Source organism: Salvelinus namaycush, chromosome 34 (genome assembly GCF_016432855.1).
Source record: "Salvelinus namaycush isolate Seneca chromosome 34, SaNama_1.0, whole genome shotgun sequence".
Taxonomy (NCBI): Eukaryota; Metazoa; Chordata; class Actinopteri; order Salmoniformes; family Salmonidae; genus Salvelinus; species Salvelinus namaycush.
Genome location: NC_052340.1, coordinates 5,133,406 through 5,155,260, shown reverse-complemented (window position 1 = coordinate 5,155,260; position 21,855 = coordinate 5,133,406). Strand labels below are relative to the sequence as shown.

At 46.2% G+C, this 21,855-nt stretch overlaps 3 protein-coding genes across 4 annotated transcripts in view; 2 read left to right on the top strand and 1 right to left on the bottom strand.

Moving 5' to 3' along the window:
* The first annotated feature begins 1,170 nt into the window (after window positions 1–1,170).
* LOC120029070 (homeobox protein SIX5-like) lies at window positions 1,171–9,977 on the top strand. The gene is made up of 3 exons (XM_038974375.1): window positions 1,171–1,870; window positions 3,272–4,725; window positions 6,812–9,977. The coding sequence occupies exons 1-3, from the start codon at window positions 1,179–1,181 to the stop codon at window positions 7,501–7,503; spliced, it is 2,838 nt and encodes a 945-aa protein (XP_038830303.1). The 5' UTR covers window positions 1,171–1,178; the 3' UTR covers window positions 7,504–9,977.
* Window positions 9,978–10,450: 473 nt separating this feature from the next.
* Window positions 10,451–11,654, top strand: LOC120029134 (homeobox protein six1a-like). Its single transcript, XM_038974440.1, has 3 exons — window positions 10,451–10,846; window positions 11,161–11,314; window positions 11,521–11,654. The coding sequence occupies exons 1-3, from the start codon at window positions 10,457–10,459 to the stop codon at window positions 11,652–11,654; spliced, it is 678 nt and encodes a 225-aa protein (XP_038830368.1). The 5' UTR covers window positions 10,451–10,456.
* A 3,791-nt stretch (window positions 11,655–15,445) lies between these two features.
* Window positions 15,446–21,855, bottom strand: part of LOC120028236 (signal-induced proliferation-associated 1-like protein 3) — a 98,481-nt gene continuing 92,071 nt past the window's right edge. The window contains exons 19-23 of one of the 2 annotated variants that reach the window (XM_038973402.1): window positions 20,373–20,556; window positions 20,020–20,175; window positions 19,527–19,641; window positions 18,853–18,934; window positions 15,446–18,536 (exon numbers count right to left, since the gene is read on the bottom strand). In XM_038973402.1, the coding sequence (XP_038829330.1) occupies window positions 18,393–18,536; window positions 18,853–18,934; window positions 19,527–19,641; window positions 20,020–20,175; window positions 20,373–20,556 (681 nt within the window). In that variant the 3' untranslated portion in view covers window positions 15,446–18,392. The remainder of the gene's footprint in view (window positions 18,537–18,852; window positions 18,935–19,526; window positions 19,642–20,019; window positions 20,176–20,372; window positions 20,557–21,855) is intronic. The other variant, XM_038973403.1, reaches the window with a different exon arrangement.

Here is a 21,855-nt window from a genome sequence, read left to right as displayed (position 1 = left end):
CTGCCAACCCCTCTTTTATGCTACTGCTACTCTCTGGTTATTATCTATGCATAGTCACTTTAACTCTACCTACATGTATGTATTACCTCAATTACCTCGACTAACCGGTGCCCCCGCACATTGACTCTGTACCGGTACCCCCTGTATATAGCCTTGCTACTGTTATTTTACTGCTGCTCTTTAATCATTTATTTTTATTTCTTACTTATCTATTTTTTACCTAACACTTATTTTTCTTAAAACTGCATTGTTGGTTAAAGGCTTGTAAGTAAGTATTTCACTGAAAGGTCATTTCACTGTTGTATTCAGCGCATGTGACAAATACAATTTGATTTGTTCATTCTATCAGAAAGGCAAAATAAAGTCACAAATTTGCACACTCTATTTACACAAACCAATCAAACCAGCTCTTGTACCAACCCCACTGTCAGAGAGATGGGTGCACATTTTAATTCTAAAACAACATTCACATCATGGCACTGTGTGTGTTTGTGTGCGTGTGTGTTGCACTGAGAATATTTGGATAGAGAAACCACACCAGGTGCTCATTCAGATGCCAGCTGAGGAACTGGAGAGACAACTATCAACCATCTAAAGTGTAAACAGATAGCAGGGAAAGAACACACAACACACAGCACACAGACATAAGCGGTGCATGGGCTAGTTCACCAGCAGTCCTATCTCGCAGATGGAAAGAGCTGATGCTGCTCAATTCAACTGTTCATGTGAAATCAACAGACTTTGAGATCAGTAAACAGATGGACACATCTACACGTGACGTTATAATGTACATCATCTCATCTGGAATACGTACACACCACATAGCCGGGCCCTAGTATATCCTGATCCTCCATAGACAGGCTGAAAAAAGTGTATACTGAAAGAAAAAAAGGGGGGGGGGTGACGGCAGTAGGCCTATTTAGTACAATCTGATAATAACATAACATTGTCAATAAAATAACGTGGTTATTCAATCTGGAATTGAACAATAACATGTATCTACCAGTAGCCTAATAAAAGGTATTGAACAGGCATCGCTATAACGAATCTTAAAATCGGAGATTGACGAGGTTAGAGGCGTGCGTGACGCGTGTAGCTGTGGCAGACACTCGTCGACAGAGAATGGGCGAGAGAGAGCGCGCAGGGGAGGAACTAAAATAAAAAAAGTTAAACTAAAAATGGCTTCCTTGTCTTTGGAGTCTGCAGAACAATCTGAGAATAGCACTGAGAATCCTACCCAAGAGGCCGCTCCGGTGAAAGAGGAGACGGATCCGGATGAAGTTTCGGAACAATTGCTAAAAACTTTTCAGAACTCGGCGCTCAGCTTTTCGACCGATCAAGTAGCATGTCTGTGCGAAGCCCTTCTACAGGCAGGCAATGTGGATCGCCTGTGGAGATTCCTATCAACCATCCCTCCTTCGGCCGAGCTGCTACGTGGCAACGAGACGCTGCTCAAGGCCCAGGCACTGGTCGCTTTCCACCGGGAAGAATTCAAGGAACTGTACGCAATATTGGAAAGCCACGACTTTCACCCGAGCAACCATGGGTTCCTGCAGGACCTCTACTTGCAGGCGCGCTACAAGGAGGCAGAGAGGTCCCGAGGTCGTAGCCTGGGCGCTGTGGACAAGTATCGGCTTCGGAAGAAGTTTCCCCTGCCGAAAACAATCTGGGATGGAGAGGAAACGGTGTATTGTTTCAAGGAGAAGTCTCGGAATGCACTGAAAGAGTGTTACAAAAGCAACAGGTACCCCACTCCAGACGAGAAGAAAAACTTGGCCAAAGTGACTGGACTCTCCCTCACACAAGTCAGCAATTGGTTCAAGAATCGACGGCAGAGAGACCGAACCCCGTCTGGTACCAACAGCAAAAGGTAGGCTATGCATTCTTTTCTACATTTGTAACCAAATACCCCATTTAAAACCTTTCATACACGATTGCATGTCAAACATCTACGTCTATATGGTTCGTCTTATAATGAACACAATTGTTTATGTGCGGAGTTGTATATTTTTAGCAAGGCAGCCAGACTATGGGAGTACATATAGTCTATACTGCTGCACACGGCACACACCAAGATATTGATTCATTTGACACAAAAACAATGTTCACCGAAATTCTCCAGATCAGATAGGTAGGAGTGAACGCTAGAAAGTAGCCTAACATTGTAACATATATGAATCTGTCAACTGCAATATTATTTTAGTGCTCCAAACATATTTTATGTAATGCAGACTTTTCTGAACCATGGGCTCGACTGTGTGGTTTATCTCAACTGTATGGTTCATGTTCAACATATTTAAATCAAATTCCATCAATCCCTGCAATAACTACATTTCACTTTAAGATCTACACCTTGTTGTATTCGGCGCACGTGACAAATAATTGATTTGATGTTTATGAATGACAGAATCACTGTCAAAGAGTTCATGCATAACGCCACACATGTCTCAGAGAGCACGACTGGGAGTAAGAGCATGTTGCTTTGTTGTGAAATGTGAGATCCGGGCGCCCATTGTGGCTCAAATTTCCCTGAACTCCTGCACCTCAAAGTCTCCCGGCGGACCTCTGCGCGCTCCCGAGGCCCTGCACCGCTGGGAGAGCAGGGGGAACAGAGACCGAAAGAGAGAGGAAATGTAGGTGTTAGGGAACAAAAGGAGAAAATAATATATTTAAAACCTTAAATGTCTTCAGCTCTCCTGTGCCCCGTTTGGAGTGCACATTTAAAAATCCAATATAAATGTTTTTTTTTTTTTAAATATATTTTTTATACAGTTGTGTGTGAAAAGACTACATACATTATGCTAATTTTGGCCAGGGAAGTTGGCAGTTTACAAAGCTACACAGGAAATTGGGTTTTTCATGTGTCAGTTGTTGATGTCCTTTATTCCCATGTGTGGGAAATAAAAAGAGACTGCCGATCATCCCCCATGCAGCCCAGTCTTTATCTTATATATAGACGCTGTGGTGGCTGGGGACAGTAAATCAGTTGTCCATTGTTCTCTATGTTAACCACACTGCTTCAGTGCACTAGGATATTTTAGGACATACACATCACATACGGTGTAAACCATAGGATCAAAGGAGATTGTCACTGACGGTTAATGATTTACCATATGTTATGTGTATTGTAACATTCTGATCCCTTTCCCCTCTTTTTTCCGTTCCGTCGGGCAATCCTTGCCCTCTACTCCCCCTTCTTCCATACGCTGTCTCTGTTCATTGTCTCACTCCCCCTATCTTTCTCCTCTGCTCCTCTCCTGTGTTTTCTCAGTGAGTCCGATGGCAACCACAGCACAGACGATGAGGCTGACGACATCTCAGACAAACCAGAGGACATTGTGGGCTCCACAGCCTCCATCATCTCCCTCTCTGGTACCCCCTGCAGCACTGGAGGCCAGATCTTCCTCAACGGGGCTGGTGGGTTCCTCACCGCCTCCCACCCCTTACTCATCAACGGGGGCTCCCTGATCTCCGGGGCAGGGGGTGGCGTCATCATCAACGGGCTGACCCTGAGCGATGGTCACACGGTTACCCTCAGCCCCATATCGGCTAACTCGCCTCTGCTCTTCAATGGAGCGCAGATCATATCCAAAAGCAGTGCGGTTGTGCAGGATATGGGTCTGGAGGGCCAGGAGGTTACAGCCATGGAGGCCCAGCCCAGCTCTGCCATCTCCCTCCCCCTGACTGAGGACCGTAAGACGGACAATGTTAGCCTGATGAACCCCTCGACTATCCCCACCCTGGACTTCATCAATGTCCCAGAGGGGATGGTTCTCAAAGCAGAGGACATCCAGACAGTCTCTCCTTCCCCCTCCTCAACATTCTCCCCCACCTCCCTCCCCTCACTGGTTCTGACTCAAAATGGCCACCTCTCCGACACCCTCCCGGTCTCTAAGTCATCCCCGGGCGTGGTCATCTCCAGCCCTGTAGTGAGCCTCCCCAACCAGCAGGGGGAGTATGTTGTGTTTGCCACAGCTGGTTCTCAGCTCACCCCCTCCAGCTCCATCTGCCAGGTGGTGTCATCCTACAGCTACTCCACCCCACAGGTATTCTCCCTGCCTCAGGTGGTGCCCTCCATCCAGGGTGTCCCCGTATCCCAACTGGTCCAACACAACCCTGGAGGCCAGTGTCCCCAGTTAGTCCCTGTCCCCCCCCTCACCTCCTCCCTCCCCCAGGGCACCCTCTCCCAGTTCCAGGGCCACCAGACTCTGAACATTGCCCAACCCCTCCCCCAGCATCATACTGGTTCGTCTACATTGGGAGCGGGATCCACCATCCTCTCCCTGTCCCAGCTCACCAATGGACAGCTCCCTCAAGGACTCACACTCCAGCTGGGTAACCAGACCTCAGCTACAATCCCCAGTCTGACACAGATCCAGTCCCCACTAGGCCATCCCCAGATCATCTCCTCCCCTACCCAAGTGGTTCCCGTCTCCCAGTCCAAAGAGACACCCCCAGCCCAGTTGGTTCCCCTTTCCCTGCCCCAGCTGGTGCCTGTCTCCTCCGCGGGACAACTTTCCTTCCCTCAGGTCGGCCCGGCCACCCATTCCCTATCTGGAGGGGCTTTCCAGATCCTAGCCTCGGCCACTGGAGGTGGGACGCCTCAGGGGCCATTTAGGATAAACCAGCTGGGACCCCTCCAGACTGTAGGCCCCCCGACCAGCATGGCTCCTAGTGTCCAGCTCCTCAACTCTGGGGTCATTCAGCTCCCCTCCGCCTCGCCAGGTAACTTAAGACTCGGACACACGGAGAAGACTGCCGATAGGGACTTAGCACCGCTGCCCAGTGTCGGCAGTCAACTTTTTTGTTGTTCACATCATATAGATCAACCGCTGATCAGATCACTGGAACACTCCAAACCACAAGATGGCAGTAGTTTTTTTTAAAGCTTTGTTTGGCTTTTGCTAACTGGCAAATGGTGATGCTAACTGTTGAGCTAAAATTAGCTAGCAAGGGAACTGGCACTTGCCGTATGGGATAATGGAGAGTGAATGACATTTAATTATTCATCTTGCTAGATGGCTAGCTCAAACTCTAGGCAGCATTCTGCCTTCTCCCTACAGTTTCAGTCATTAGCTTCGCCCACGACTACCTCGTGAACAATGCTGTGTTTTTAACGTTTAGAAACGTGCTCATCGCTTGCAATACGGCTTTTCGAAACATATGGCCCTTATCTTTCATCAGCGAGAAAGAATCCTTCAAATAAAAAAATCTACTTATTGTAGCAATTTTGTACAAATCCATACAGCTGTGTGTGCGCCTCCATCCGACGGGACTACATTTCCGCCTCACTTCCCGAGTTACACTTACACACCGGTGTTTGGAGCATGCTAAATGGCTAATTAGCACAGGTGGTCGCCTCTTGTGTTCTGTAAACAAGCGTTGTAACATGGAGATATGGAAACACTAACTTTAACCCTATCCAGTTGTGTATCAATTTAACCTTTTTTGTTTTTAGACAGTTATTTATCGCCGATATGAAATATAAGGTTCCTTATGCTTCCAAAACCATACCACGAGTGACAAGTGTTAATGTTTATATTGAGCATCTGGGCTCTTTACCAAAGTCCCCTGTACAGAAGACGCCTTCATCCAATGACTCTTATGTGTAATGTAATGGAACTGAGAGTCATGATCACGTGATAGCCAGATAGCTAGCTTGGTAAAGCAGCTAATGTGTGTGCATTGTGCTGCACTTACCACCCCATGGGTTTCATATGAAGTGTTGTGTGACTGCCTGGCTCAGTTGGCAAGCTAACGTGGGGTGGATATCTTGTGCCTTTTTTTGTTTTGTTTTTGTTGTCTTCTGTTGACACTCCTTTTCAGAGAAGCATCCCAATATGGCGTCTGGAGTATGGGTGTGTCGAAAGGAAAGTAGTGGGCGTGTGGAAAGGAGTGGATGTGTGAAGTGCTCTGCCATAGGTTAGGTGGTTTTGATTGAGTGTTTTTTTTGTTGTTGTTGTCCCTCCCGTTTCTTACCTCGCAACTACCGTACATTTGAGCTATAATACCGCGAGAGATTCGACTTCTGTTTTGAAGCCAGAGGACGAGTCTGATTTCACTGTTAGTTTTACATAAATAATTGTACATTTTCAGTTATAATTGACGATTTGTTTATTTTTGATTTCAAAGTGATGATGGGTGTACTGTTGCTTCATGTGTTTATATGGGCGTGCTTACTGAATGTCCCCCTGATACTAGGTAGCTTCTTCCCACGCCGTTGCCGGACAGTGGTGCTGGTCAAGCAGGAGCAAAAGGCACTGTGTCCCGGTTGTGTTTCCGTTCATGCCCTCCCCATTGCATAGACGGGCAGGTCGGCAGGCAAGCCTATACAACACTGGTGCCCTGATCGCCTGCTTATTGCCAATCAGCCACGCAAAATGGTCTTGAGTGGCAACAAATCTGCCCAATTACCTGATTCGCTTTCCATACACCCACTCCTTTCGACGCATCCACTCGCCCATACTCCGGTCGCCATATTGGACTGCAGCTACCCATAGTTGCCTTTTCGGATCCCCCACAGGGGGTCCGTGCTCTCTGATTGGCTCAGATTAAAGTTGTGCTGAAACGGCAGGTTCGTCAGTATCAGATCGGTACGCAACGGGTTGTCTTTTGTTCTAGCAAGATAAGGAAAGCCTCATACTGTGCTAAGTACCTATCGGCAGTCAATCTTCTCTGTGTGTCTGACCTATTACTAAGTCATTTGCTTTTTAGGGCAAATTTAGCTATGTTAATGTTGGTGATGAACTGCTAACAAATATGTTTTTCCTTACTACTTCCTCTCCACTTCCACCTCTCCTCTGTCCTGTAGGGAATCTCCTCTATGGTGGAAGCCCCATCCTGAGTTACCAAAACGGCAAGCTGATCCTAACTATCCCGGCTGGCATCCAGTTCGGAAGCCTGCCCATGAAACCCGTCCCTGAGGCTTCTACCCACCTCACCAACGGAGTAGGCCCCGGACTCACTCTCAACCCTGTCATCCACCCTACACCTACCCTCATCCCAGTCTCCACCTCTGTCTCAGCCTCCAACACCCTCCAGACGTCCCCCCTCTGCTTCATCAACTCCTCTCCGCTCTACTGCACCCATGAGACGGGTGTCCCCACCAACCAGTCCCTCTCCACCACCTCCCCACACACCCTGGACCTCTCTGCCACCCACACCCCTCCCAATGCCCTCACCCCAGAGAGCATGCTCTCTCTCAGCCCCATGTGCAGCGGAGTGACCCCCACCACTCAGCTCTCCCAGACCACCTGGAGCCCTGTCCCCCTCTCCACCTCTGCCAGCCTGACTATGTTTGACGTCCGTGGGAAGGGGGATCTACCCGAGGACCCGGCTCTGCTGGGCCTACCTGGAGGCGAGGCACTGCTACTGGGGAGCCCCTCTCCAGAACAGGATGTGGACAGGGTGTCGCCATTGGGGGACCCAGAGGAGATGGATGGAGACCCCAAGATCCTCACCCAGCTACAATCAGTCCCTGTGGATGACGAGTTGAGGCTGTAATCCAGTCCCCCCCCCCCGCCCCCCCAACCCACATCAGCAAGACTACATGTTTACGGCACAACCTCAGTGCTCCCTTGGATAGGTTTGCATTGAGCTGTGGACCTGTATGAGAAAGGTGCTTTGACTCCAAAAATCCTAGGCGATGATCCTTTTGGATAAACCGTCACGGGATAGGCTGATTGTATGCAACATGGAATGACCTGGAGGACGGCCTTGCATATAGGCTAGCCTGTTACCTGACTTATGTTACGCAACTGTCCACTGCTTGGTTTCCACAATTTTAGAACTCTTATACTGTTGTCATCTGCCTCCCATAAGTCAAGAGCCCTTCCTGTGTCACAAAATCCAGTCAGAGACAAAATGGAGGAGCTGAGTAAAAGTCCTTACTCTCCAAGCGAGGCACGGTTCCTTTTACTCGGCATCAAGTTCATTTCTAAGGACATTCTGCGGCTTTCATGCACAGGCGTCCCCGTTTCAGCCAACACTATTTGTACTACAAGGGAACGAATGCCTTGGGTTTTAGTTGGCGTTGGGTTGAGCAGTACGCCACGGCCAGGTTGTCTTGTTTTAAGTCTCTAAACTCAGCCAAATTCAGACGCAGCCAAGCGTTAAGTCCTGTTGGACTGGACGGTTCCGAATGGCTGCTCACTTTGGTGCTGCTGAGTATTGCACAGATTAGCCTCAGTGAACGCAAACAGAAAGTGGGCCGACCGTGACACCAGGAACCCCGGGAACACTCCAGCATCGAGATGGACTGTGTACTCCGCTCTGTCAGCAGTGTCACCGCGTCAAGAGCACAGGCTCCTCATTTAACTACAGGTTGGCGTACATGCTAAACTCTGTCACGTCTGTTGGAGGAAAACTGCTTTTTTTTTACTCTATGCAATCAATGCATGGTCCTCTGTGAATATGGTCATGTGACATGTATTACATATGTAGGCCAGTCTAATTAGGATAGACCGATCTTTAGTGAAGACAGGTTTCGTACACTGTCTAACGTGTGTACACTACACTCTGCTTGATCACATGGTGCGATATTTGCGCCACAATCGTACACTATCGTACACTACAAATGGTCTATGAATGGAAAAATATTGTTTTTTTTATTTTTATATTACTTGTATGGGTTTGAGCTAGACCTAATAAGTGCCTTATTATCTAGTTGGTGGGCCAGTGTGGGTTTTCCTGCCTTTGTATCTTCACAAGTGAAGAATGTGTTCTACTCTTCACAAAATGAAGCACCATTGAGACGAGCAACTTCCCACATTGATGTCGAATATGAGTTTTGTACTAACCCGTATCCCTCTTGAACTCCAGAGAAACGTAATGTGATGCTCTTGGTTGTACGGCCGTCGCTCTTTCAGCATCACTAACACCTTCCATGACATCATCACCATTGAGAACTCCCTCCTCATTGTACGTTTTGCCCATTTCGTCCATGTCATGTTTACGCCTTCGGTGATGGCCAGATTCTATTCTGAAAACCTGCTGCCTTTTCTCTGTTCTTGACGAATTGCACTCACTGATCTGAAGCGACGGGATAGGTCGAATTAGCTGGTTAGGTTGAGTTTCAAACAGCCTCTGTCTATCCTGATATCAGCAACAGTGAGTCATGAAGTGCTGAGAGCAGGTGACGGGTCTCCTAGAATGGAATGGTATCCAACGAGACTTGGTGCAGTTCTCTCCATAAACGTATAGTACTCACCATCTCTCCACAAACGTACAGTACTCACCATCTCTCCATAACCAAAGCACAGATGGCAGTTAGTTCTCTGGCCAACAGTAAAACAACGCTACTCTTCCGTGTCACTCCCAACTGTGTTTTTATATTTGTGTGTTTTGTTTATTTTCTGTGTGTATTTAAAGCATGTATCAATCATTTTCTAGTAGTAACCTTTGAATACTTCGAATGGAGGGGAAAAAACGAGCAGTCCTTGAGGAACATGGACATAGGAAAAAGCATCAGTGGACCTTCTCAGACGATGGCTGGTTGTACAGTCTCAGAATGTGTAGCTAATGATAATCACCACTTCTCAAATGATATTATACACTTTCACAATCTGAATAGGATGTTAATACCTGTCAAAGGAATGTTACAAGTTTTTAAACGTTTTTTTTATCGGTGTTTGGAAATGTTTTGTTGGTTCGAGGCATTTTTTTCCATACGATACAGTGCATGAGTTGGAGGCTAAAGGGAAAGTGTGTTTTTGTTTGTGTATCCATGAGCCCACCCCTTGTCTACATGTAGTGTTTTGTTTTAGTGTGTGGTGCTCCAAAGGCTGTTAAAATCAGGGGCAGGAATTTGTGCACACACACACAACCTCCTGAGTTATCCAAAGATGTATTTTAAAAAATGTACTTTAAGTGAGTAAAGGGATTATTAGGTTTAAAAAAACAAAAACATTTGAGGTTGGTTTTGTACTTAAAAGGTATTTTATTTTTTATATGCAGTTTTGTGATATTCTAATAAACTATATAAAGAATACATTTTTGGTTTTGGGGCGATTTTTGTGAATGCTTCTATTTAAATCTCCCACGTGAGATTTATGGGTCATGGGGGAACAAACTATTGAGTGCCTACACTACCAAACCACGTTAGAAGCGCTTTTGCAATTTGGTTAGTAAATTAGATTTAAATACACTTGTTTGCACAACACAATCCTGCTTTCTCTCTGGATGAATGCTTCCTCTGTTGTGTACCCAATCAGGTGTGTCTGTTTTTGTAACCCCCATGCTCTCAGGTTACCTGTGAGTTCAACATTGCCAGGGCGGAGACAGGGTATGAATAAGGAGATATACACATTCATACAGACTTATTCACCCGACAGCAGCTAACGTTCTCTACAGACTCTCAAGCTATCTCTAAAACATTTCCCTTCACAAAGAGTTGTGAAAGGTCACAGAGGTAGGCCAACTAACCTTTGACCTCTCGTCGTGCGTGGTCTCCATCTCCATGGCAATGGTCTTCTCGGCAGAACAAGTGGCGTGTGTGTGCGAGGTCCTTCTGCAGAGCGGACGCATGGAGAGCTTGACTGGCTTCCTCCGCACTCTTCCCCCCTCTTCCTCCTCTTGCCTGGGGGGTCTGGAGAGCGTCCTGAAGGCACGGGCTGCCGTGGCCTTCCATCTGGGGCGCTTCTCAGACCTCTACGCCCTCCTGGAGGGCTTCCCCTTCTCCAATCGCAGCCACCCCCTGCTGCAGCAGCTCTGGCTGAGGGCACACTATCTGGAGGCTGAGTGCCAGAGAGGGCGCCCCCTTGGGGCTGTGGGGAAGTACCGCGTACGCCGTAAGTTCCCCCTGCCAAGAACCATCTGGGATGGAGAGGAGACCAGCTACTGCTTCAAGGTACAGTGAATTAAGCCTACTAGGTTTGAGTAAATATAAATAATATATTTAATATTATACTGTTTCAGAACATTTTTGCTTCTGTAAAACAAAATGTCCCTAGGGCCTTGGAGTCCAGATGGTGTATGTCAAGACAAAAGGACTTTTCTGCCTGGAACTCAAGTCTAAAGTGTCTTACTCTGTCTGCTTCAAATGTACTGAACGGTGCGCAGATGAAGGGAAGGAAATGAGCAGAGGTCTCTTACGGCTACCAGGAACTTTAAATCATTATCCTACTTGTTTCATCATTCCGAAGTGAATGTTCCTCTTTCTAGGAGAAATCCCGGAGTGTGCTGCGGGAGTGGTATTACCATAAACCTTACCCTTCACCACGTGAGAAACGAGCGCTTGCGGCCGCCACCGGTCTCACCGCCACCCAGGTGAGCAACTGGTTCAAGAACAGACGGCAACGGGACCGAGCAACTCACGGTACTACCGGGTGAGTCTTCACTTTCTCTGCTCTCCCTCTAATACGTTTCACGAGAAAATGTTCATTCCTCCTTTAAATTCTAATGTTTGTCTAGCAGTCAATCCTCTTTTGCTTTAGGACTGTACTACATCTCATTTTGCAGTGGACTACCACTGCCCTCTTCTGGCACGACCAGAGAACTGACATGTGCTCTCTCTCCTCTCAGGGAACAGGAAGGTTGTGGACCACTTATTGGCTCCAACAGAACCCCAGGAGCAGCATACCCCTCCTCTGACAATGACCTTTCATCTCCAGGCACCCCCAGTCCCCCCTTCTCCTGCCCCCAACCCCCACCTCTGAGCCATATGGGTGGGGGACAACTCTGAATCTCTCCACTACCTGAGCCATCATGTATAGTATGTTCACTTCAGAGGCAATACTATTCAGTTGTCTAGCCAGAAATGTGAGACAACAATCTTTTTAGTAACTTAGCTCTGTAGTTTCGTGACACCCTGTATCAAAAATTGTTAAGTGTTTAAATCTGAAAAAAAATAAATGCAGTTTAATTGAAAACCGTTGTCACCAGACCTAATCATTGACACAAGCAAATGTAAATAAACAATGTTTAAAAAGCAGCACTCTGGCAAGATGTGCTGAACGATACCGATGATATTACAACTCCATAGCTGAAACCAAGACGTGCCGGAAACCTCTTGGGGAGAGGTAATGCATACAGAAGATATCCAGTGATAGTACAACCATTATTAGGTTTCTTCAAGTTTTCGGTCACTGCCATATGAATAGAACCTTCAATGTCAGCTGTGAGCATGAAATCAAAAGTCTCAAATCTGACATTCACAGAAATCAATTGTTGGCAAAATCACAACTGATGATCATATAGCATAAAAAAAGGATTAAGTCTGACTGTCTTCAGGAATATGAGAATAGAGAAAGGCATCTTCCCGTTCTTTTACATGAACGTGTACCATCAAGGGTTTTCTGTGATCCAAGTTGCCAACATCTAGCAATGTAACTTGAAGGTAGTTCTGCTCTCAGATCAATGCGTCTGAGTCTGTTGGTTTCAGTGGATGGAACATCCATCTGCCCTAGTCTTTTGCAATGTCAGGGCAAAACTGTCCTCAATCCCATCTGCGTATTTCCTACACTGTGGTTAAAAGGTTTCCAGGTAATCTGTTGGTTCTGGTTTATGGGACCAGTCCAAGTGTGGTTAGAAGCCCAGGTACTCAGCCAGAACCTTGGTGAGGTTCTCGACTGTGGGCTGGTGCATGTTCTCCTCCGTGTCATCCAGTGTGTACCAGAACAGGGGGAAGGGGGTGGCAATGACGTGAAGCACATGAACACCTGAGTTGGTGTGAAAGAAAAAAAAGAAATGCAGGATTGAAAGTATTTCATAAGACAAAATTCCATCAGCCGAGGCGACGTAGTGTTGTGATAGTGTGTCTGTCTATGAGCACACCTTCTCACCTTCATGTAGGAAGGGGATGTAATTGATTGTCACCACAGCCTGCAGCAGGCTGGTGTGTGTGGAGCCTAGTGGGTGGGGGGTGTGTGCCATGCCCTCTGCCAGGTGCCTTGATCCGTAGAGAGAGTCCGGCTGTCCACTCCTCTCCGTCAAAAAACACTAGCTGGAGGGTTATAGCAGATGCCTGCAAAGAGAGGGGGGGGGTGGTAGTATTTAATAGCAGAAGATAAGAGTGGTGAGAATGTTCTGCTCTGTGCCAACTAGTAGCCAAGCCAAGGCAACATCATCTCAATTCTCATTTCCCAGCAACAACGTCACTCCTGCAGTTGATTTTCCTTTTTGTGTGAGGCTGCAATGACTTGGCGGTGTGACTACCAAGATCAGTCTCCGGGGGGGACACTGCGGCTAAAAACAGGGCTGCTCTCTGCAAGGCTACAGTCAGCACCTTATACTCTACACTGCAGAGGGAGAGAGGGGATAGAGAGTAGGGAGAGAAACCCAGCTACTCAGCATCTCTGTTCTTTCCATTGCAGTCTTTATTCTGTGTATCTGAGTAAACTGCCTGAAATCAGACACTGATGTAAGGTTATGACCACAATGTTAGGCTCATTGTGTTACTGAATTTTGTTTTCTGCCAACTTGGGATGGGTGTGCTTTGAACACTTGACCATTTCTCATCAAAATCTCTTATACTGACTAAACTGAAGTCCCTGGAAATAAATTGATGGACAAAACTGGACACGGTACCTGTTGATTGAGAGCTTTGAGCTGGGTGTCCAAAGCAGAAGCCTGCTCTAGGATCATGGCACAGGGCACCGCAGAGCCGCTGGCCCCCAGGAACACCCTCTCTGGGACGCGGGGGACCGGGGCAGGACAGCAGCAGCCTGCGAGGGGCCCCGGGGTCAAGGGTCGCGATGATTTTGGAGAAGGTGACCTGACCCCGAGGCGTTGGCGACAGGAAAGAGTCAAGTTCTACTGTCCAGCTTTATTGGAGTTGAACATTTATCGATATCATGACTATCGATGGTTAGCCTACTCTTCCTTATCCAAAATATTTCGTATTCAAATATCTTCATACTGATATCGGCTGTTAAATAAATTAATGCAGTAACTGCCATGGTTTGTAATTTTTATAGCCTCTCACTCAACTGAAAACATCTAATTCACTGATAACGCAACACAACTTGCTTTTTTGGCACCAGGTTTTCGTTGAGGCAAGGGTTTATTTTAAAAGGCGCTGTCCCTGCCTGACAGATCTTACAAAGCCGCGATAGGTATTTAACGTATCAGCTAACTACCGAACAAAAATATAAACGTAACATGTAAAGTGTTGACCCCATGTTTCATATGCCGAAATAAAATATCCCAGATATTTTCCATACCCAGAAAAAGCTAATTTCTCTCAAATGTTCAAATTTGTTTACGCCCGTTAGTAAGCATTTCTCCTTTGCAAACATAATCCATCAGCCTGACAGGTGTGGCATATCAAGAAGCTGATTAAAACAGCTAGATCAATACACAGGTGCACCTTGTGCTGGGGACAATAAAAAGGCCACTCTAAAATGTGCCATTGTGTCATACAATACAATGCCACAGATGTCTCAAGTTGAGGGACCGTGCAATTGGCATGATGACTGCAGGAATTCCCACCAGAGTGGTTGCCAGATAATTTAATGTTAATGTCTATACCATAAGCCGCCTCTGTCGTTTTAGAGAGTTTGGCAGTCTGTCCAACCGGCCTCACAACCGCAGACCATGAGTATGGCGTCGTGTGGGCAAGCGGTTTGCTGTCAAAGTTGTGAACATAGTGCCTTGCATTGAGGTTATGGTATGGGCAGGCATAAGCTGTGGACAACGAATACAATTGCATTTTATCGATGGCAATTTGAATGCACACAGATACCATGACGAGATCCCGAGGCCCATTGTCTTGCCATTCATCTCCCGCTATCTCATAATGCACAGCCCCATACTGCAAGGATCTGTAGACAATTCCTGGAAGCTTAAAATGTCCCAGTTCTTCCATGGCCTGCATACTCAGACATGTATCCCATTGAGCATGTTTGGGATGCTCTGGATTGACTTATGACAGCGTGTTACTGTTCCCGGCCACATCCAGCAACCGAAGAGGAGTGGTACAACATTACACAGGCCACAATCAACAGCCTGATCAACTCTATGCAAAGGAGATGTGAGGCAAATGGTGGTCACACCAGAAACAGACTGGTTTTCTGATCCACGCCCCTACCTTAAGGTATCTGTGACCAACAGATGCATTTGTGTATTCTCAGTCATGTTAAATCCATAGATTAGGGCCTAATGAATTTATTTCAATTGACTGATTTCCTTATATGAACTGTAACTCGGTAAAAATCGTTGAAGTTGTTGCATGTGGCGCTTATTTTTGTTCAGTGTACACTTTATAGCAATCTGTCAGTCGATGACGTAGCACGCAACGTCTGAGCCAGAGGAACGCGACCGTTACATCGCTGCGCCTTCTATCCACATTGTTGCCCCTTCTATCCACTCGCATTCGTGTTTCATTTGAGGATTCAGTCGATACATTGTATGCCCCAGGTCACATGCCAGCAACTCTAGCAGACCCACAACCTGTTTATGTGATCAAATAGTTAAATACCATTGCCAGGAAAGATACAAAATGATTCCATCATTATGAAAGATTTTTTATATATGTTCTTATAAAACATTGAAAACAAATTTACACTTTTAAATGTACAGTCATTGATACAACATCCCCCAGAAAAACAATGTTCAACCGTCAGCTTTGTCGATGCATAAAGCACCCCAGCCTGCCTCATGCAGAACGCACCAACAAAGAAGATCAATTTAAATCAGAAAAACAATACAGCATCATAGAAATCAGCCTTGAACAAAGATTTAAAGTCAAACAGCATACATAGAAATAAAAACACAGTACCCTCTTCATTTCACTATGTCGTCTTTTTCATGTTGCAAAAGTGGCCAAAAATAAATTATACAAATATTAAACATCTAAAAACAAAAAAAAAAAAAAATCATATAATTGATCAATTTACCAAGTTTCGGTATTACCATTTCTGATTTGTGCACGTGCAACATTAACGCACCGAGCAATGTTCAACATGTATAACTGCAGTTTGCTTAAAATCAAATATATCAAAACTAAATCCTTAAAAACACCCGTACCCCTCCACACACACAAATAAACAAAATAAAGATTAAGACATTGAAGATAACATCACAGCACATTTGCTGAGCTTCAGTGATAACATGAGTGTGTAGGGTTGTTTCAGTTGCTCAAGATGAGATGATTTAACTGGCTGGAGGAGGATGGGCAGCTTACAGGACACAGGGAGGCAGACTACAACAGCGTCGTTGGATGGGCAGTAATGAGCAAATACCAGAGATGGTGAGATGAAGAGAAATGGAGACAGAGATGTCTGTATATATGTTGCTCTTATCTAAATGGAATGTCTCTCAATAATGTACAGATGTTTTTGAAAGAGTGGGGGGGGGGGCAGTGTTGAGTAGTGTGTTTTGTATGTTTGTGTGCTACATGCGTGTGAATGTCCACTGATCCAACCACAAAAGGGTTTACACCGTTCAGGTACACACACACAAAACAATAAATACATAGTAGTTTTTAAAGGGGGTGTCTGAAAGGTCCTGAGAGTAGTGAGGGGAAGAAAGGATTCCAGTTGAGGCAGGGCAGAAGGTTCCTGAAAAGGGGGTCCATGATGAAATGGTACTTAACTGTGCTAGGGGCTTACGTTTACTGGAACGAAAATAGTAATATGCTCCTTTATCATTTTTGTGAATGGATGTGGCCCAAACGAGAATTGGAACCCCCACCATTGGTTTTTCCAGCTCCATGCTCCCCTCCATTTATCCCACATTCATAACAAACAATGGACACCAAGACACAAATCTATAAGAAAAATACTTTCTGTAAAGAATATAACCAAGCTAGTGAGAATATAGTGTATTTGTGTTGATTTATTTTAGTGTATTCCTTTCAGATGGACATTTTTACAAAATGGCCACAAATTTCACACAGACCCACCACCCCAAGCTAAGTTACTTACGTTTTAAGTCATTTAGCAAGGTCTCACAGTTGTGTATAAATTGTTGAGTTTGATTCTGCAGACACTAGGACTGTCTGTTAGCTAAATGAATGTATAATACCCCTTCATTCTAGCGCACACACACACACACACACACACACACACACACACACACACACACACACACACACACACACAGTGTTTAAGAGATCATTTCTACGTCTCTTTTCTAAATGCACACAGGTGTGTACTAGCAGTTGGTACCCAAAACAAAAACCACGAAATATGCTAATTCTACAAATTGTAAAACATACTGCTTAAGATATTTGTAAATACCTTTAAAATGGATTGTTAACCAAAAATGGACATATCACTGGCGTAACTTGTCATATTACAGCTTGCTCGTAACTGAAATGCCCTGTGTCAGCCTATCACACACTCAACGAAGGGTAAAAAATAACATCGCCAGAGCTCTCTATTTTGTGCGATAATGCATTGTGGGAGTATTTGCTGTACCCTACACACCTTCACGAGTTACACACCCACCTCTTTAAGTCAGTTATATCAGTACAATAGACATGTGTTCAAGGTATATGTTGAATCACACAGGCAAAACTACAGTACCATTTCTTTTATAACACACGTCTCCCAGAGCATTCTGGGAGTTGGAGTCTTTTTTTTATATTTTTTTGGCTGATTCGCTTCAGGAACAGTATTAGGCCTCACCGTGTGATCTTTGTGTTCTACAGTTCAATAAAATCTCTCCTCTTTATTGGCTCTGCTCTGACGCAGGAGTGTGTAAGACCTCAGTTACAAAAAATAAAAACCTACAAGCAGGGACAGAGAGGGATTCACTCTGGGTGCACAGCCTGCGGGAGTCGGCTTGTGCAGTGTTGGAGTTTTAAAAATATAGGCGTGTCTACTTGCAGGCTCTTCTGTCTAGGCAATTCGGTTTCAGATGAGCCAAGGGGGATCCATTGGTTCTCTGTAGCCCCTGTGTCCGTCCAGCCCAGAGCGAGGCAGGGATTCTGGGGTAGGAGGTGCACCACAGAGAGGGTGGCGGGCGTAACGGCAGGTCTCTCTCCCCAAAAGCAGGTCAGAGTGGTGGAGGGGTAGTGCTCCTCTTCTCCCCTACCACCCCACCCCTCTAGGGGAGGCCGGAGGGAGATAGTGTGGTTGGAATGTGACAGAAGCAGCAGGTGAAAGATAGAACGTAAGAATGTAGGGGGGGGGTCTGGGGGTTCTTTCCCTCTCTTATGCTTAAAAGCTACACATTTTCTTGTACATAATGTTACACCCTAACTTACTTGCATTCGTTCTATTTTCTACTGCCCATGTATTCCACAGTACCTAACCAGACTCACTAACAAATCTATTCCCCACTCAATCCCAACAGCATGAAACTCGCTGTGGCCGCGTTTCCACTAAATCACGTTAATCCTAACCTCTACCCCCCCCCCCCTCCATCGTTCTCTGGCTTAGGTCACACGTCCTCTTTGCGAATGCTTGTGCACGCCCTCTCCGAGGTCACTTCCTGTGTCCGGTGTGAGCTCACTTCCTCTGCGGGGTGTCGGTGAAGAGCATGCTGAACTTGCGGAGCTGCTCGCTGGCCGAGTGGCTCTCTTCCTGCAGCCGCTGGTTATTCTGCCGCAGGTTAGCCATCTCAGCCAACAGGTGCACTTTGTCCTTCTTCTCCTGAGGGACAGAGAGGGAGGGAAGGTGGGGGAGAGACAGAGGGAGCGAGAGAGAGAGAGAGAGAGGGAGCGAGAGAGAGAGAGAGAGAGACATAGAGAAGAGAGAGAGGGAGCGAGAGAGAGAGAGAGGGAGCGAGAGAGAGAGAGAGAGAGAGAGAGAGGAGAGAGGGAGCGAGAGAAAGGGAGCGAGAGAGCGAGAGAGCGAGAGACAGAGAAGGAAGAGTTGATTTGTTATCAGTCTCAGTTCTTACCTGCGTCAGCGGTACAGACATATAAATTAGCATTGAGACTAAATGTCTCTCTGGTGTAAACGATACCTTCTCCAGGTCAGTGTTGAGCCGCTTCAGCATCACCTCTAGGCTGTACAGCCGCCCCGAGAGGGCGTTGGGTACCTCATCCCTGAAAACACACAGAGACAGTAACTCACACTGTCACCTGGGTTACGTAGCAGGTAGGGCAGACAGGTTTAACAAGGTGTGTTCAACAGAACACAAGAGGTCATCAGGACCGTACGACGCAGTAGGTTCGTTCGGTAAACAAGAGGTCGTTTCAGTGATAGGTTGTAGTTACACCCTGTGACAGCACAAGCTGACCGGCCGGACTGCTGTAACTCAAACACTCCACTGTTTGTTTACTACAGAAGGTGTTCAGAGATCCTTGGTAACTTGTTTGATCCATGTGTAACTACCACAGCTAACCACGGGATGGTGGTTTCTACATGTGACAGGTGAGGTTGACCTAACCTTGACAAAAGGGAAATGGGAAATCCAAGTGTAGGCAGTGCTTTTATACACTCAAATTTTGGGTTTAGGATTTGGAGTGTCAGTGTCAAACAGACGAAATATTCCTAATCAACTGCCGTGAACTTAACATTGTGCGTCCATGGCAGTGTATGGATCGCGCTTGTGCGTGAATCTTGGGTGTGCGAGTTTGTGTCTTGTGTGTGAATATTTGTGAATTAATGCTTAGTGTGTGTGTGTCAGAGACTTACCCGCTGAAGGTGGGGGTAGTGCGTGGAGTCTGAGGTGTTTGGAACTGGATTGGACTGTTGATCGGCCGCATGTCTGAAGGCTCACTGAGCGAGAAGAGCGACACTGCCCTTTGCACTGTAAAACACACACAGAGACACACTGTTACAATGCTGCATTTTCCCATTCACAATCAGCTACCAATCTACAAAATCTGCTTCCCCCCCATCTATCTATCTTCACAAGGTCTCCAAGGTCTACATTTCACACAATCAAGCCCAGCCAGGAGCAGCTTAGCTGGGCTAGGGCAGTAATTGAGGCCCAGGATCATGTGTCAATAGGGACCGTATGTGTTTGTGTTTGTGCCTGCTGGAGCTGCTGTGAGAAGCTTTATGGTGGCAGGAGACCAGAGGGACCCAGGTGTCAGGAACTGAAGTGAGACACTCTCTCTCTCAGCATGTATGTACACAAACAAAATCTCTCTCGCAAATATCTGAACACACACAGAATACTCACACTCACCCTCGTAGGCCTTGGCAGCGTTGACCAGGCTGGCCCACTCCAGGCCACAGGCAGTGTCAGGCAGGGGCATGAGCCCCGGGTCCAGCCTCCTCAGCGGGGGAACCTTATCCCTCACCTCTGTCAGAGACAGCTCCGACGCAGACAGAGGGACTGGCCAGGCAGGAGGGGGGGGGGGCAAGGAGGTCAAATTAAGTAGTCTTAAGCAGATTAGCATTCATGATGATGTCACATGATAAATGTTGCTTCTTAAACTATAACTGACCCTTGTGCCTACTTGATAAACCATAATTAATGTACGGATACAATGAAGTGAGAAGGTAATGACATCAAGCTGTGGCCCCACTCACCCTTCTTGTTGGGCATGTGGTTGGCAGAGTGTGCATGGCGCCGGGTGGGCAGGGTGCAGGTGAACAGCAGATCGCTGGGAGTGCCCTGGTCAAACAGGGGGGCAGAGTTGGCATAACTGGCATCCCTGCGCCCGCTGCACAGAGACTCGTCTGAGAACGTGCGCTGAAGAGTGTGTCGAGGAGACTGAAAAGAGAAGGGAGGGAGGTTAGTCGTGGGGTGGTATGTTTGTGTGTGAGCAAGTGGTAAGGTTTGGGGTGTGTATGTGTGAAATAGTGTGTTGTGGGTGTATATGTGTGGGTGTATATGTGTATGTACAGTACCAGTCAAAAGTTTGGACACACCTATTCATTCAAGGGTTTTTCTTTATTTTACTATTTTCTACATTTATTCTACACACTGAAAGAGATCAAAACTATGAAATAACACATATGGAATCATGTAGTAACCAAAAATGGTGTTAAACAAATCAAAATATATTTTATATTTGAGATTCTTCAAAGTAGCCACCCTTTGCCTTGACAGCTTTGCACACTCTTGGCATTCTCTCAACCAGCTTCATGAGGTAGTCACCTGCAATGCATTTCAATTAACAGGTGTGCCTTCTTAAAAGTTAATTTGTGGAATTTCTTTCCTTCTTAATGTGTTTGAGCCAATCAGACAAGGTAGGGGTGGTATACAGAATATAGCCCTATTTGGTAAAATACCAAGTCCATATTATGGCAGTAACAGCTCAAATAAGCAAAGAGAAACGACAGTCCATCATTACTTTAAGACATGAAGGTAAGTCAATCCGGTTATTTCAAGAACTTCAGAAGTTTCTTCAAGTGCAGTCGCAAACCATCAAGCGCTATGATGAAAGTGGCTCTCATGAGGACCGCCACAGGAATGGAAGACCCAGAGCTACCTCTGCTGCAGAGGATAAGTTCATTAGAGTTGCCAGCCTCAGAAATTGCAGCCCAAATAAATGCTTCAGAGTTCAAGTAACAGACACATCTCAACATCAACTGTTCAGAGGAGACTGCGTGAAGTGAATTAGGCCTTCATGGTCAAATTGTTGCAAAGAAACCACTACTAAAGGACACCAACAAGAAGAAGAGACTTGTTTGGGACAAGAGACACGAGCAATGGACATTAGACCGGTGGAAATACGCCCTTTGGTCTGATGAGTCCAAATTTGAGATTTTTGGTTCGAACAGCCGTGTCTTTGTGAGACGCAAAGTAGGTGAACGGATGATCTCCGCATGTGTGGTTCCCACCGTGAAGCATGGAGGAGGAGGTGTGATGGTGCTTTGCTGGTGACTGTCAGTGGTTTATTTAGAATTCAAGGCACACTTAACCATCATGGCTACCACAGCATTCTGCAGCAATACACCATCCCATCTGGTTTGCGCTTAGTGTGACTATCATTTGTTTTTCAACAGGACAATGACCCAACACACCTCCAGGCTGTGTAAGGGCTATTTGAGCAAGAAGGAGAGAGAT